The 17,473-nt window shown below is 38.7% G+C and overlaps 1 protein-coding gene across 1 annotated transcript in view; it reads left to right on the top strand.

Moving 5' to 3' along the window:
* si:dkey-17m8.1 (C-Jun-amino-terminal kinase-interacting protein 4) overlaps window positions 1-17,473 on the top strand; it is a 62,319-nt gene that overhangs the window by 28,888 nt on the left and 15,958 nt on the right. The window contains exons 12-20 of the mRNA XM_061915316.1: window positions 1,292-1,334; window positions 2,565-2,692; window positions 2,772-2,825; window positions 2,927-3,043; window positions 10,369-10,501; window positions 13,115-13,201; window positions 13,265-13,312; window positions 13,390-13,531; window positions 16,254-16,296. Of these exons, the coding sequence (XP_061771300.1) occupies window positions 1,292-1,334; window positions 2,565-2,692; window positions 2,772-2,825; window positions 2,927-3,043; window positions 10,369-10,501; window positions 13,115-13,201; window positions 13,265-13,312; window positions 13,390-13,531; window positions 16,254-16,296 (795 nt within the window). The remainder of the gene's footprint in view (window positions 1-1,291; window positions 1,335-2,564; window positions 2,693-2,771; window positions 2,826-2,926; window positions 3,044-10,368; window positions 10,502-13,114; window positions 13,202-13,264; window positions 13,313-13,389; window positions 13,532-16,253; window positions 16,297-17,473) is intronic.

The raw sequence follows: 17,473 nt of genomic DNA, 5'->3' as shown, positions 1-17,473 counted from the left end.
CTGGATCTGAGCGATCAGATCTCGTTTTAGATTTAGCTTGGATTAGGTTTACAACTAGCCCAATCTAAGACTAGATCAGACCTATACAGGTCTATGAACATGAACTTATGTAGCCTACTTGGATGCGAGGCAAACCGTCTTCTAAAACAAACTGAACAGTCGAGTTTAGTCTAGATGTGACCGATGCAAGTGTAAGACTACATTTGGTCTAGGTCTACCTCTAGCCCATCCAAGACTAGTCCTGACCTATACAGGTCTATGAGCATGAACAGATACAGCCTACTTGAGTGGCGGAATGTCTTTCACGACAAACTGAAATGTCCAGAGTAGTCGAGATTGTTCCAATCTAAGTCTAAGTCTAGATCGTAGGTTGGTGAAATCTGTCTTGGACTTGGATTGGTCTAGATCCGACCAATTCTAAGTGTAGATCTTGTATTGTATTGGTCAGATCATGTTTTAGACGTATATAGGTCTAGAGCCAACCAATATAAGCCCAAGACTAGATCTTGTATTGGTCAAAATCTTGTTTTAGGCTTAGATTGGTCTATACCTGACCAATCTAAGTTTAAGACTAAATCGGACCAATCCAAATCTAAGACTAGATCCTGTCAATCTAAGTCTATGAGCCTAATTGGATGAGAGACAAAAACTGAACTGTCCAGTTTGGTGTTGTTCTGACCGATCAAAGACTAGATCGTACATTAGGCAAATCTCGGTATACACTTAGATTAGTTTAGATTTGACCAATCTTAGTCTAAAACTGAATCTCACCAATCTAAGTATGAATATGAACAGATGAAGCTAACTTTGATGAGGCAAACTCAACAGTCTTGTTTGATCTAGACCTGACAATCTAAGTCCAAGACAAGACTCGTAGACTTAGTTTAGTCTAGAGTATGATAGGATGGAGCTTACTTGGATGAGAGGCAAAAGGTCAAACTGAACAGTCCAGTTTGGTCTAGATCTGATCTCGATTTTGCATTGGTCAAATCTCATCTTAGACTTAGTTTGATCTAGAGCTGACCAATCTAAGTCTAAGAATAGATCTAAGATAGGCCAAAGCTGGTCTTAGACTTAGATTGGCCAAATCGGACCAATCCAGGTCCAAGACTAGATCTGACCAATATAAGACTATGAGCACGACCTGACGAGAGGCAAAACGTCTTCTAAGACAAACCGATCCGTCCAGTTGTGATCGATGGAATGTTCTGAGAAAACAATGACCCTAACTTCCATTGACGACGGTACACTTAGGTTTACTGACAATTTTATATATTTTTGTTTTTTTTAGACTTCGAGAGAATTTGGAGGCTTTTCAGTCGTCGGAGCCTGATGTGAGTCCAGATTCTTGTTTTTCTGATTCAAACTTGTATATACTGCAGTACTGTGCTCTTCATTGTAATCAGGTCCAATTAGGGCTGGGCGATATGGCCTTTTTTTAATATCTCGATATTTTTAGGCCATATCGCGATGTATATTACAATATTTTGCCTTGGCCTTGAATTTGGTGCATATAATCACAACTGTATGATGATTCTATGTGTCTACATTAAAACATTCTTCTTCATACTGCATTCATATATGCTACTTTTAACTTTCATGCAGAGAGGCACGTCACAACTAAGTCGATTGACCAAAAGTGTATTTATTAAATTTATTAAGCAATGGCACAAACATTCAAGTCATTTCCAAAACATAATGTGCAAGATTGTCAGAGACATTTTAAGTGTCAAATAAAAATGAGCTGCATAATAGGAAATCGAATAGTATTCGTCCTTCACTATGTGGTAGGTTACTACGAATGTTATGAAATTCTCTTCATTCTCTAGCGAGTGACTTTTCAAATGATGCTACATATTAGCAGTAATGCTACTTTTTATAGCAACGCTTTTGCCCCACACTTGACAAATTACGGTTGTCTGTTCGACATATTCCCATACACAGCGGCGTTTTAAAAAGTCATAAATATTACTTTTTGAAACCGATACCGATAACTTCCGATATTACATTTTAAAGCATTTATCGGCCGATTATATCGGCAGTCCGATATTATCGGACATCTCTAAGTAAAAGGCTTGTAAAACTCCACTGTGTGCGATGGGACGCGACATGGAGTTGTTGGTTTCTTTGATGTATTGTCAGCCACAGGAAGACTTTGTCCTGACCAGAGGTCTACGAAGCGGAGAGGGAGCAGACCTGGGCACCTTTTCTTTGAACTGTTTATGACCGAGTGCAACAGATGTTTGTGACCCCCCCTCCCCTTAGAAACAGCTGTGTAATGTAATCAGAAAATGTCCAAATAAAAGAGCACGGGACGACACTGTGCGAGGGTACATTCCTACAAATAATCAGCTACAGGGGATTGGCTTTTGAGATCGACATTGATCATGCACCCTTAGTGGTGGAATTTTAGCATGGTGTCCAAGCTCTGAGTAAAATGCATTGCACATATATTATTATTATTATGAAATGATTAAATACAGCTTTTGTATTGTACCTCATTGCGTGGTGTATAAAGGTGTGTATATTCTTGCACCCCGCTGAACATGGGACTTTCTCCTTAGGCCTCATTAAGCGCGTCCACGCGACACTTTTCCCGCTCCGAAATGGCCCGCGTGGTGATGGAGAAGAACCAGTACAAACAGCGGCTGTTTGAGCTGCAGGAGGCCGTCAGACAGAGCCAGACGCTAAGGTCCAAGAGTGGACGACTACTTTTTGTTTTGAAAATCCATTCTGTTCTTCACCGTCCATTCTTTTCCTGTCCGCTGTAGAGCAAGCAAGGAAGGAAGGCTCTCTGAGGAGAGAAGGTCCAGCCTTTGGGGGAAGTAAGTATGTTCAAGGAATGGTTGATTATGTTGAATGTTTGCTTCACGCCAGCACGTTGACTTGGTGCCACAAAAAGTCACAATTTGTTTTTCTTTGAAAGGTTCAACCGCTTTTTTGGCCTGACGAAACAGCCGTTGATGCTACTTCCTCCAACTATACCGCCGCTGACTCGCCCCCTGGCGCTTCAACGACAGGAAGTCGGTCAAACTCAGGCAGAGTATGCAAGCGTTCTTTATTCTTGTATATCATCTGTATATATTTTTTACAGTGTTTCTTAACCATTGTTGGGCCCCCTAGAGAGCTAACAAAAAAAATCTGTTATTGTAGCGGTACTCAGTTGTTATACACTTTTCCACCACTTGTGGCAGTAATGACAATAGCAAACAGAAGAAGCCTGGAGCTAAAGTCATAGAGAAGTTTCTTAAGCGCCAAAAAATATGCCTAAATTATCAATCAATCAATGTTTATTTATATAGTCCTAAATCACAAGTGTATCAAAAGGGCTGCACAAGCCACAACGACATCCGCGGTACAGAGCCCACACATGGGCAAGGAAAAACTCACCCCAGTGGAATGTCGATGTAAATGGCTATGAGAATCCTTGGAGAGGACCGCATATGTGGGCAACCCCCCCTCGAGGGGAGACCGAAAGCAATGGACGTTGAGTGGGTCAAGCATAATATTGTGAAAGTTCAGTCCATAGTGGATCCAACATAATAATGTGCGAGTTCAGTCCATAGTGAATCTAACATAATAGCGAGAGTCCAGTTTATAGTGGATCTAACATAATAGTGAGAGTCCAGTCCCCATAGTAGATCTAACATAATAGTGTTGGAGAGTCCAGTCCGTAGTGGATCTAACATAATAGTGTGAGAGTCCAGTCCATAGTGGATTTAACATAATAGTGAGAGTCCAGTTTATAGTGGATCTAGCATAATAGTGAGAGTCCAGTCCATAGTGGATCTAACATAATAGTGTGAGAGTCCAGTCAATAGTGGATCTAACATAATAGTGAGAGTCCAGTCCATAGTGGAGCTAACATAATAGTGAGAGTCCAGTCCACAGTGGGGCCAGCAGAAGACCATTCCGAGCGGAGACAGGTCAGCAGCGCAGAGATTTCCCCAACCGATGCACAGGCGAGCGGTTCACCTCGGGTCCCGACTCTGGACAGCCAGCACTTCATCCATGGCCACCGGATCTGTGTCCCCACAAGGGAGAGAGGGGGGCAGAGGAGAAAAGAAAAGAAAACGGCAGATCAACTGGTCTAAAAAGGAGGTCTATTGAAAGGCTAGAGTATACAAATGAGTTTAAAGATGGGACTTAAATGGTTCTACTGAGGTAGCATCTCTAACTGTTACCGGGAGGGCATTCCATAGTACTGGAACCCAAATAGAAAAAACGCAGTCTTTTTTGGGCTCTAGGAATCACTAATAAGCCGGAGTTCTTTGAACGCAGATTTCTTGCCTGGACATATGGTACAATACAATCGGAAAGGTAGGCTGGAGTTAGACCGTGAAGCATTTTATACTTAAGTAGTAAAACCTTAAAATCACATCTTAAGTGCAAAGGAAGACAGTGCAGGTGAGCCAGTACACATATATATACTGTGTGTATATATATATATATATATATAAAATATATGTATGTATGTATATGTGTGTATATATATATATATATATATATATATATATATATATATATATATATATATAAAATATATGTATGTATGTATATATGTATGTATATGTATGTATGTATATGTATGTGTATATATATATATATGTATGTATATGTATATATATATAATATATGTATGTATGTATATGTGTGTATATATATATATATATGTATGTATGTATATGTATATATATATATATATGAATATATGTCTTGATTGGATTATATACGTATATATGTATATACGTATATATATGTATATATGTATTTGTATATATGTATATATATCTATGTGTATATATGTATATATACTGTATATGTTTATGTATATATATGTATATATATATGTATTTACTGTATATATGTATAAATATATGTATGTATATATATATATGTGTATATATGTATATATATATATATATATGTATGTATTTATGTATATAAAGGTATATACAGTATGGGCGTAATATGGTCAAACATTTTTGTCAAAAGTCTAGCAGCCGCATTTTGTACCAACTGTAATCGTTTAATGCTAGACAGGGAGACCCCAAAATAATAGGCTACAGTAATCGAGACAAGAGGTAACGAAGGCATGAATAATGATCTCAGCGTCGCTAGTGGACAAAATGGAACGCATTTTAGCGATATTACGGAGATGAAAGAAGGCCGTTTTAGTAACACTCTTTATGTGTGGCTCAAAGGAGAGAGTTGGGTGGAAGATAATACCCAGATTCTTTACCGAGTCGCCTTGTTTAATTGTTTGGTTCTCAAATGTTAAGGTGGTATTATTAAATAGATGTGTTTGTCTAGCAGGACCGATAATCAGCATTTCCCTTTTCTTGGCGTTGAATTGCAAAAAGTTAGCAGACTTCCATTGTTTAATTTCATGAAGACACACCTCCAGCTGACTACAATCCGGCGTGTTGGTCAGCTTTAGGGGCATGTAGAGTTGGCTGTCATCAGCATAACAGTGAAAGCTAACACCGTATTTGCGTATGAGGTCACCTAGCGGCAGCATGTAAATACTAAAGAGTGCAGGGCCAAGGACCGAACCTTGGGGAACTCCACACGTCACCTTAACATAGTCCGATGTCACATTATGGGAGACGCACTGCATCCTGTCAGTAAGATAAGAGTTCAACCAAGACAAGGCTAAGTCTGACATACCAATACGTGTTTTTATACGCTCGAATAAAATATGATGGACGGTATCAAAAGCAGCACTAAGATCAAGAAGCAGCAACATAGATGACGCATGGGAATCGTTCGTTAGCAATAGATCAGTCAGTAGTGAAGCTATGTTTCATTTACACTTCAATTGTTCTTCTACAGTAGAGTAGAGTTTTGGAAGATGTAGCCGAGTAAACCCAACTTCACCCAACCCATCTGGATTCTTAGACTTGGACTTAGACAAACTTTAATGATCCACAAGGGAAATTGTTCCACACAGTAGCTCAGTTACAATCATGGAAAGTGTAAGGATGGAAAGGACAATGCAGGTATATACAGACAAACTATAGCGATGTAAAATATAACATGTACGTAATTTTTACATAATTTATGTAAAGTACCGTATTTTTCGGATTATAAATCGCTGCGGAGTATACGTCGCACCAGCCAAAAATGCATAATAAAGAAGAGAAAACATATATATATATATATGTCGCACTGGAGTATAAGTTGCACCAACCGAAAATGCATAATAAAGAAGAAAAAAAATATATATATGCCGCACCGGAGTATAAATCGCATTTGTGGGGGAAATTTATTTGATAAAACCCAACACCAATAATAGACATTTGAAAGGCAATTTAAAATAAATAAAGAATAGTGAACAACAGGCTGAATAAGTCTACGTTATATGACGCATAAATAACCAACTGGGAAGGTGAGTCATTCAAATAACTATAACATATAGAACATGCTATACGTTTACCAAACAATCTGTCACTTCTAATCGATAAATCCCATGAAATAATCTTCCTTGATGTCTCTTCTAAACAACTCTGCCAACTCCAAAGGTATGCGCCGCTTCCTCTTGTCGTTTTCTGCTGCATATTTCACTACGTCCAGCTTGTAATCTGCAGTACATGATTTCCTTTTCGGTGCTATTTTTATTCAGACCTTCTCAGTTTTTATAAGTTACCGCCAACGATGAAATTGTCCATTTTAATAACTACGGCAATAGCATATAGCAGTTAGCATTCCATGACCCACAATGCACTTCTGCCATGACCCTCCCCGGACGCATTCTTATTGGTTGACGTTTATGTGACGATTGCTGACATTTTATTCGTCTCTTCCGCGAATGAGATAAATATTATTATTTGATATTTTACGGTAATGTGTTAATAATTTCACACAATAAGTCGCTCTGGAGTATATGTCGCACCCCCGGCCAAACTATGAAAAAAACTGCAATTTATAGTCCCAAAAATACGGTATATTTTGAATATATAGATATATAATAATATACTATGTCTATTATATCATATATACAATATATAACAATTACCATGTACAATATTACAGTATATTTGACAGCTTTATATGTGACAGGTGTCAGGTAATAGACAGATATCATCTATTGCTGTATGGCGAGTGATTATACAGCCGGATGTATAAGCTTCTCTTACTTTCCTCAATGTTGAAGGTGATCTTCTTCCCTAGATTTATGTAGCGATCTAGTCTTTCTAGTTCTTTCCCTCGTGAAGTCACTCTGGAGTTTGGATTGTTGTTGCTCATGGTGGACTTGAGTTTCCTTTATGTTCATGTTGAGGCCTGCCTTGCTGCTCGCATGAATCACTTCCTGTGGTTACTAAGCGGTGTGGCTCAGGATAAGCATATCACCTGCGACTCTCAGATTGTTATGCCCCGTCAACTCGGAGTCCTTTGTCGCTCCAGTTGATACTCTGGAATGCTTCCTCCGGAGCTGCAGTGAATAGTTTGGGTGATACAGGATCTCGCTGTCTGACTCCTCTCAGGATTCTATCGAGTCAGAGTCCGTATCATTTCAATGAGTTTTTGTATATCACTTTGATGATTTTTATATACTTCTGATCGATATTTTGCTTTTCCAAGGCAGCCAGAAGGGACTTGTGGTCTATTTTGTCAAAGTCAAACTGATATTCTTTTGACTTTTCAATCATCTGGCTTAGTACATGCTGATTGTTTCTTATTTTTGACTTACAATGGTATTCTTTTTGTATCGTTTTAGTTTTGTAGATTCACCAAAATCGTCACCGCAGAGTTGTTGAGTCTGTTTAGCTGATTGGAGAGCTGGCTTCCGCAGATAGTGGGTCCACGACGATGACTTCTGTTTTGTTCAGTCAGCCCTTTTACTGCCGTGTTACAGAAACCATTTAATCAATTATTTCTGTGTAAATAGCTAATTTCACAATGTATCTATATGCGGCTTATAGTCCGGTGCTGCTAACATATGACAAAGCAACTTAGTGGGTGCGCTCTATAGTCCGGAAACTACGGCCATTTTTTTCTCACAGATTTAGAATTGTATTCTGTCTTAAAAAATATACGTATAGATCTTTATTATTTATTTAAAAAGGGGTGCTCAAAAATGGATTCAAATCCGAATTGCCATTCTTATTTACCCCGATTTTAAATAGATCCATAATATTCAAATATCAATTTAAATAAAAATACAAAAATTGTCTTCTAAATCTTATTCGCAGCGACTTACATACAGGTGGGTGCGGCTTATATACCGGAAACTACAGTCATTTTTTTCTCACAGATTTAGAATTGTATTCTATTTTCAAATAAATAATATATATATATATATATATATATATATATATATATATATATATATATATATATATATATATATATATATATATATATATATGGAGATATATATACTGTGTATGTATATATATATATATATATATATATCTCTATTATTTATTTAAAAGGGGTGCTCAAAACATGTATTCACATCCGAATTGCCATTCTTGTTTACCCCGATTTTAAATAGATCCATAATTTTCAAATATCAATTTAAATTAAAAAAAGTTTTATTTTAAAACTTATTCGGAGCGGCTTGTATGCAGGTGGGTGCGGCTTTTATATTGGTGCGCTCTATAGTCCGGAAACTATGGTATTTTTTTTCCTCACGGATTTAGAAATGTATTCCGTTCAAAAATAAAAAAAATATGTATACATTGATCTCTATTATTTATTTAAAAGGGGTGCTCAAAAAAATAATTCACATCCGTATTGCGATTTTTATTAACCCCAATTTTAAATAGATCCATAATTTTCAAATATCAATTTAAATTAAAAAAATTGTCTTCTAAAAATTATTTGGAGCGGCTTATATACAGGTGGGTGCGGCTTATATACCGGTGCGCTCTAAAGTCCGGAAACTACGGTAATTTTTTTCACACAGATTTAGAATTGTATTCTGTTTAAAAATATTTATATATATATAGGTCTCTATTATTTATTTAAAAAGGGTGCTCAATGTCAGGTTCAAACACTGATGACATCTATTAAACAGGACAAGAAGCAAAGAATCAAACAGAGACAGAATTAAATTTGGACTCAATTTGAGGAGAAAGGTCTGGTCTGTGCTCTTGTACAGTCTCCAGCACGTTCTGGCGAAAGATTACACGTCGCTTCCTTTATTTGGACTTTCCCTACTCAGTGGCCTAGTGGTTAGACTGTCCGCCCTGAGATTGGTAGGTTGTGAGTTCAAACCCCGGCCGAGTCATACCAAAGACTGTAAAAATGGGACCCACTGCCTCCCTGCTTGGCACTCAGCATCAAGGGTTGGAATTGGGGGTTGAATCACCATAAATGATTCCCGGGCGCGGCACCGCTGCTGCCCACTGCTCCCCTCACCTCCCAGGGGGTGATCAAGGGGACGGGTCAAATGCAGAGGACAAATTTCACCACACCTAGTGTGTGTGTGACAATCATTGGTACTTTAACTTTAACTTCCCTGACCACATGTCAACAGCTGCTTCCAAAGGGATGTGGTCGTAAACAGCTCACAGAAAAGGTTGTAAAACAGTTCGTAAAAGAGTTCAAAAAGAGTTAAGTAGAACTGTTCAAAAAAGAGATCGTAAAAGATTTCAAACAGAGGTCGTCTGGAACTTGGCCAGATCATGCCTTCTCTCCGCTTTGTAGTTCTTGATTACAAAACATGCTTCCCCCCCTATACAGTGGAGTTTTACGAGCCTTCTTCCTTGTAGGTTCAAAGACAGTTTGTGTCTTCTTGCTGGGAACTCATTTCAACACAAAGCTTTTGTGATAACTTAGAAATTATTATTCTAACACTCCAAAAAATGGATTCACATCTGAATTGCGATTCTAATTTACCCCCGATTTTAAATAGATCCATATTTTCAAATATGAACTTAAATAAATTAAAAAAAAGTCTTCCAAAGCTTATTTGGAGGGGCTTATACTGTATACACGTGCGGTCTATGGTCCAGAAAATACGGAACTTTATTATTATTGTATATTATTAATTTAGTTTAAATGTTTAAATTGTTTAGATTATCACACAGTGTAATTAAATGTATATTTATTCTAAATCAGCTTTTGTTAATCCCTTCTTTTGCACTATATTTGATTAGTATTTATTTTTCTAATCAGCCTGACCTAAGGCTTAATAATGTTTTTTGGACAGTCATAAATAATAATAGTATTAAATCAAGAGTAAAGTTAGAAATTCAGTCTTATTATTTGAGTGGGCCCCTCTGTTATGGAAATGTGGGCCAAAAAGGTTAAAAACCCCTGATTTATTTACACTGCATCGTATGAAAGCTTTCAGGCGGTATACGTTGCAGTCGTCTCCAACGACGCATCTCCTGCATTTTCTCGCTTTCTCTCCAGATCGTCTGCTCCTGCTGCTCTGTCGCCTCGTGCCAGGAGGAGGGAAGTCTACAAAGAAATCCGCTCCCACTTATGGGGAAGGCTAGGAAAATTCCAGCTGCACGGCTGGAGCGTGCCGCTCGCCAACATGCAGGTATTACCAACCAGGATCCGCTTTATTATGTCTAACACACACAGATCTGGACTTGGTTGACTGTGCAGTGTTAGCATGCAAGCATAGTAATGATAACGTGCTAACAGTTAGTATGCATCTAGTACCAAGTTATGACATTAAGGCAGGGGTGTCCAAACATTTTCACTGGGCGGGGGCGCATTAAGCTTAAAAAAATCGGGCTATATTATATATATATATATATATATATATATATATATATATATATATATATATATATATATATATATATATATATATATATATATATATATATATATATGTGTGTGTATATGTATATATATATATATATATTTATGTATATGTATATATATGTATGTATATATGTATGTATGCATATATATATATATATATATATATATATATATATATATATATGTATGTGTATATATATATATATATATATATATATATATATGTATGTATATATATATATATATGTATGTATATATACATGTGTATATATATATGTGTGTATATATATATGTGTATATATGTATATATATGTATATATATATATGTATGTGTATATATATATGTGTGTCTATATATATGTGTGTATATATATGTATATATGTTTATATATGTATGTATATGTATATATATGTATATATGTATATATATGTACATATATATATATATACAGTATATGTATGTATATGTATATATGTGTATATATATGTATATGTATGTATGTGTATATATATGGATATATATATATTTATATATGTATATATATATATATATTATATGTGTGTGATTGCATATAATTATAATAATACAAATCATATATAATTAATAATTATTACAATTTCAAAAGGAATTGTAATAATTATTACGTTTTTATCATTAATAATCTTTAATTATAATTAATTAATTATTAATTATAAGGGCCAAAAGCTAACTGCATGCTTATTTCGGCAGGACAATGCAAAACCATGTGTTACAACAGCGTGGCTTAATAATAAAACACAGCGGGTACTAGACCGGCCTGTCTGTAGTCCAGACCTGTCCCCCATTGAAAATGTGTGGTGCAATATGAAGCCTAAAATACCACAATGGAGACCCCGTGATGTTGAACAACTTAAAGGCCTACTGAAATGAGATGTTCTTATTCAAACGGGGATAGCAGGTCCATTCTATGTGTCATACTTGATTATTTCGCGATATTGCCATATTTTTGCTGAAAGGATTTAGTAGAGAACAGCCACGATAAAGTTCACAACTTTTGATCGCTAATAAAAAAGCCTTGCCTGTACCGGAAGTAGCAGACAATTTGCGCGTGATGTCACGGGTGTGAGGGCTCCTCACATCCTCACATTGTTTACAATCATAGACACCAGCAGCGCGAGCGATTCTGACCAAGAAAGTGACAATTTCCCCATTAATTGGAGCGAGGATGAAAGATTCGTGGATGAGGATAATGAGAGTGAAGGACTAGAAGAAAAAAAAAAGACGAGGGCAGGAGTGATTCAGATGTTGTTAGACACATTTACTTGGATAATTCTGGAAAATCTCTTATCTGATTATTGTGTTACTAGTGTTTTAGTGAGATTATAAAGTCATACCTGAAAGTCAGAGGGGTGTGGTGACCGCCAGTGTCTCTGAGGGAAGCCACGGAGGAGCCAAGAAAGTCGCAGCTGCCTCTTTGACAGCTGCAGGAAGAATGACACAAGCTCCGCTCATGTTTACGGTAAGAGCCAACTTATTATCACAATTTTTTCACCGAAACCTGCCGGTTGACATGTGGTAGAGAACCATGTTCGCTTGACCGCTCTGTTCCATATTAAAGCTTCACAACAAACAAAGAAACACTGGCTGTGTTTGTGTTGCTACAGCCGGCCGAAATACACCGCTTTCCACCAAATGCATTCTTCTTTGTAGTCTCCATTATTAATTGAACAAATTGCAAATGATTCAGCAACACAAATGTCCAGAATACTGTGTAATTATGCGATTAAATCGGACGACTTTTAGCCGTGAGTGGTGCTGGGATAAAATGTCCGCTCCAACCAATAACGTCACAAGCACGCGTCAACATAAGTGTCATCATTCCGCGACATTTTCAACAGGACACTTCGCGAGACTTTTAAAATTGCAATTTAGTAAACTAAACCGGCTGTTTTGGCATGTGTTGCAATGTCAAGATTTCCTCATTAATATATAAACTATCAGAATGCCTGGTCGGTAGTAGTGGGTTTCAGTAGGGCTTTAAGCTGTACATCAAGCAAGAATAGGAAATAATTCCACCTGAAAAGCTTCAAAAATGTGTCTCCTCAGTTCCTTAAACGTTTACTGAGTGTTGTTAAAAGTAAAGGCCATGTAACACAGTGGTAAAAATGCCCTTGTGACAACTTTTTTGCAATGTGTTGCTGCCATTAAATTCTAAGTTAAGGATTATTTGCAAAAAAAAATAAGTTTCTCAGTGTGAACATCAAATATATTGTCTTTGCAGTCTATTCAATTGAATATAAGTTGAAAAGGATTTGAAAATCATTGGATTCTCTTTTTATTTACCTTTTACACAACGTGACAACTTCACTGCTTTTGGCTTTTGTACATTTCTGGTTGCAGGAATCTGAGGAATGTGTGCCAGAGCCCAAAGAAGTGCCGGTCTTAACTCAGCTTAGACTCCTGGACCAAAGAGACTCCAGTGCAAAGGTGACGCACGTCCGTGCTCGCACTGTGAACGATGTCAAACGTTGAATGCTGCTGTGTTTTCAGATCAACTGTGCACTTGCCGTGCCGCCGGAGATTTCAGGAGAGGCCACAGTAAGTTTGTCATGCGTGTTCATGCCAGCGTCAATCCCTTCACGTACACACTCCCTTTCCCCACTCTTCTCCGTCAGTGTTCTGTGTGGGTGGTGTCTGGCCCCGCCTCCAACAGCGACGTCACAGTGATAGACCCCACCCGATCCAACACAGTCCTGGACCAGTTCAGCCTCCCCCCCACGGCTCCTGCCCTCTGCATGTGTGCCGTGCCCCCCGTAGGTCAGTGCCGTCACTCCCCCACTAGGGCTGCAACATTATAAGAAAAAAAACAAATTTTGCCTCCAAAATTGTGATTCGACTTGCGATTATTTTTTTCCATATTTAATACATACAGATGCATAAAACTGCGTGGGAAAAAACAAGTGTAGGAATATGTGGTACTTTTAGATCAGTGGTGTCAAACTCAAATACAGAGCGGGCCAAAATTTAAAACTGAACAAAGCCGCGGGCCAAGGTTGAACAAATTAACCCTTTAATAGGGACCCAAACAAGTTCTGCATTGAATATTGACCAAGCAAGGCTTATATAACTTTATAGTGACATACAAAATCCAGTTTCAAATAATAATAATTAAAAAATATCAATGGCATATCAAATTAAATAAAAACACAAATTTAATGCCTTTTTTCGGCGGCGGGTTTGAGTTGGGGCGGGGTTTGGTGGTAGCGGGGTTGTATATTGTAGCGTCTAGGAAGAGTAAGTGATGCAAGGGGTTCTGGGTATTTGTCCGGTTGTGTTTATGTTGTGTTACGGTGCGGATGTTCTCCCGAAATGTGTTTGTCGTTCTTGTTTGGTGTGGGTTCACAGTGTGGCGCATATTTGTAACATTGTTAAGCTTGTTTATACGGCCACCCTCAGTGTGACCTGTATGGCTGTTGACCAAGTAGGCCTTGCATACACTTGTGTGTGTGTATGAGCCGCATATATTATGTGAGTGGGCTGGCAGGCTGTTTTTATGGAAGAAACGCGGACGTGGCGACATGTAGAGAACGCCAAAAGCAGTGCTTTTACGGTCCGCCCCCAATATTATTGTCCGGGAGGAAATCGGGAGAAATTCGGGAGGGTCACTGAACTTCGGGAGTCTCCCGGGAAAATTGGGAGGGTTGACGAGTATGAGCATTAGCTGTGAATGTGGTGTTACAGCGGCGGGCCAGCTCTAATGTTAATTTGATATTGCCTCAAGGGCCAAAGGAAATTACACAGCGAGCCAAATTTGGCCCGCGGGCCAGAGTTTGACACCCATGTTTTAGATGGTTAGTCAACATGTTCTTGTCTCTAGGTGACACTAATGAAAAAAAACACAGTTTACTGGCATTGACTCAGAACTTTTGTCTACATAATACTCTTAAACCAGGGGTTCTTAACCTTTTTGACATTGGGGCCAACTTTGCCACAACCGAGGGGCCCGGGCCCACTCAAATATTAACCTTGAATTAGTAATCTTACACTTGATTTCAATCATATTCAATAATTATATTTAACTTACTTACAGTTTACAAGTTTGTCAAATGATATGAAAGTATATGTTCATCACAAGGATTATTATTCATTTCACACATAAACCTTAGGCTCAGGTCAGGCTAATTCGAAAAAGAACAATACTACATAAGAAAGGACTCATAGCTAACGAAAATTATCCATCCAGCCATCTTCTTCCGCTTATTTGAGGTCGGGTCGCGGGGGCTGCAGCCTAAGCAGGGAAGCCCAGACTTTCCTCTCCCCAGCCACATTGTCCAGCTCTTCCCGGGGGATCCCGAGGCGTTTCCAGGCCAGCTGGGAGACATAGTCTTCCCAACGTGTCCTAGGTCTTCCCCGTGGCCTCCTACCGGTTGGACATGCCCGAAACACCTCCCTAGGGAGGCGTTTGGGTGGCATCGAAAATTATGTTGTGCTAAAATAAACAAAATTAATTACATGGCACACAAACAACTATCAGAAATCCAGCCAATATTACATACAGATAATGTGTCATGCGACATGCAAATATAAATTAAATACACAGAGTACATACTGTAAGTAAAGGAAATAAATTTGCTAAAATATACCTAGAAACGAGGCATAATGATGCATCATTTTACATCCAGCTAGCCTATATAGCCTTTTAGCATCGATTAGCCTGCAGTCATTGATTACCATAAAACTGTATGCCTGATAAACACTCCAGCAAATCAAAAAAATCAACAAAGCTCACCTTTGTGCATTCACGCACAGTATGAAACGTTTGGTGGACAAAATAAGACAGAGGAGTGGCATAAAACACATCTTTCTGTGGCAGCATCGGAGAAAGTTGTACATGGTAAATGGTAATGGGTTGTACTTGTATAGCGCTTTTCTACCCCTTTTTTAAGGAGTCCAAAGCGCTTTGACAGTATTTCCACATTTGCCCATTCTCACAAACATTCACACACTGATGGCGGGAGCTGCCATGCAAGGCGCTCACCAGGACCCATCAGGAGCAAGGGTGAAGTGTCTTGCCTTAGGACACAACGGACGTGACTAGGATGGTAGAAGGTGGGGATTGAACCAATAACCCTCAGATTACTGGCACAGCCACTCTACCAACTTCGCCACGCCGTCCCCCTACTCATTGAACTACGATGAGTTCAATGAGTAGGACAAAACGGTGCTTGCCGAATACTCTCATCAGTGAAACATGTTTAATAAAAACAGTGGAATTTCTAACAATTAGGAAGGTTTGTGTCATGTTTGTCCTCCTAGAGAAAATATATTGAGGCAAAAAATATGTTTTTTCTTCATCTTTTTCCATTTTGACATATCCCTAAAAGAGGTTCAGGGAGCCGCTAGGGCGGCGCTATAGAGCCGGCCGGGTTAGGGCATTAATTCCAAGCTGGGCTTGGAATTTGGCATTTGGACTATTTGACTGGTAGAACTGATTAGCACCGTCAGGCCTTCTGACACGTTCCTGTTTGTGTTTTGTCAGGAGACTCTCCAGGAACTGTGTGGATTGGAACTCAGGAAGGAAGGTAAAGTTTGCTGAATAAGCACTTCAGAAGCGGACAAACTTTCACACTGGAATTTAGGACAATTTCCCCCAGGACTTATCAACATTTGCTTGTTGAGATCACTTCTTTGTGTGTTGTTGTTGTAGTTTATTTTTACTTGATGCTTCCTAGCATGATGGAGCAGTGGTTAGCGGCTGCGATCTCACAGCTAGAAGGTCCTAGGTTCGATTCTCTGGGTCTTTCTGTGTTGAGTTTGCATGTTCCCCCCGTGACCGCGTGGGTTCCTTCCAGGTGCTCCGGCTTCCTCCCACCTCCAAAGACATGCACCTGGGGATAGGCCCCTCCCACTTCCCAAGACATGCACCTGGGGATAGGCCCCTCCTACCTCCAAAGACATGCACCTGATAGGCTAATTGGCAACATTAAATTGTCCGTAGTGTTCTCACATCAAAGTATCGATACTTTTGATACTTCAGATCAGGGGTTTAATTAACAAATGAATTAAACTTTGTGTGCTTCTAATATTTTTCAAAATAATTTATAATCAATCAGTCAATCAATCAATGTTTACTAATATAGCCCTAAATCACAAGTGCCTCAAAGGGCTGCACAAGCCACAACGACATCCTCGGTTCAGAGCCCACAAAAGGGCAAGGAAAAACTCACAACCCAGTGGGACGTCAATGTAGATGACTATGAGAAACCTTGGAGAGGACCGCAGATGTGGGTGAAAAGAAAAGAAACGGCAGATCAACTGGTCTAAAAAGGGGGTCTATTTAAAGGCTAGAGTATAGAAATTAGTTTTAAGATGGGACTTAAATGCTTCTACTGAGGTAGCATCTTTAACTGTTACTGGGAGGGCATTCCAGAGTACTGGAGCCCCAATAGAAAACTCTTCAAAGCCCGCAAATTTTCTTTGGGCTCTGGGAATCACTAATAAGCCGGAGTTCTTTGAAGGCATATTTCTTGCCGGGACATATGGTACAATACAATCGGCAAGGTTGGATGGTGCTAGACCGTGAAATATTTTATACCTAAGTAGTAAAACCTTAACGTCACAGGAAGCCAGTGCAGGTGAGCCAGTATAGGTATATATATACAGTGGGGGAAAAAAGTATTTAGTCAGCCACCGATTGTGCAAGTTCTCCCACTTAAAATGATGACAGAGGTCTGTAATTTTCATCATAGGTACACTTCA

Source organism: Nerophis ophidion, linkage group LG11 (assembly GCF_033978795.1).
Source record: "Nerophis ophidion isolate RoL-2023_Sa linkage group LG11, RoL_Noph_v1.0, whole genome shotgun sequence".
In the NCBI taxonomy this organism is placed as follows: Eukaryota; Metazoa; Chordata; class Actinopteri; order Syngnathiformes; family Syngnathidae; genus Nerophis; species Nerophis ophidion.
The sequence above is the reverse complement of the archived record's forward strand: the minus strand, read 5'-3'. Positions and strand labels throughout refer to the sequence as shown.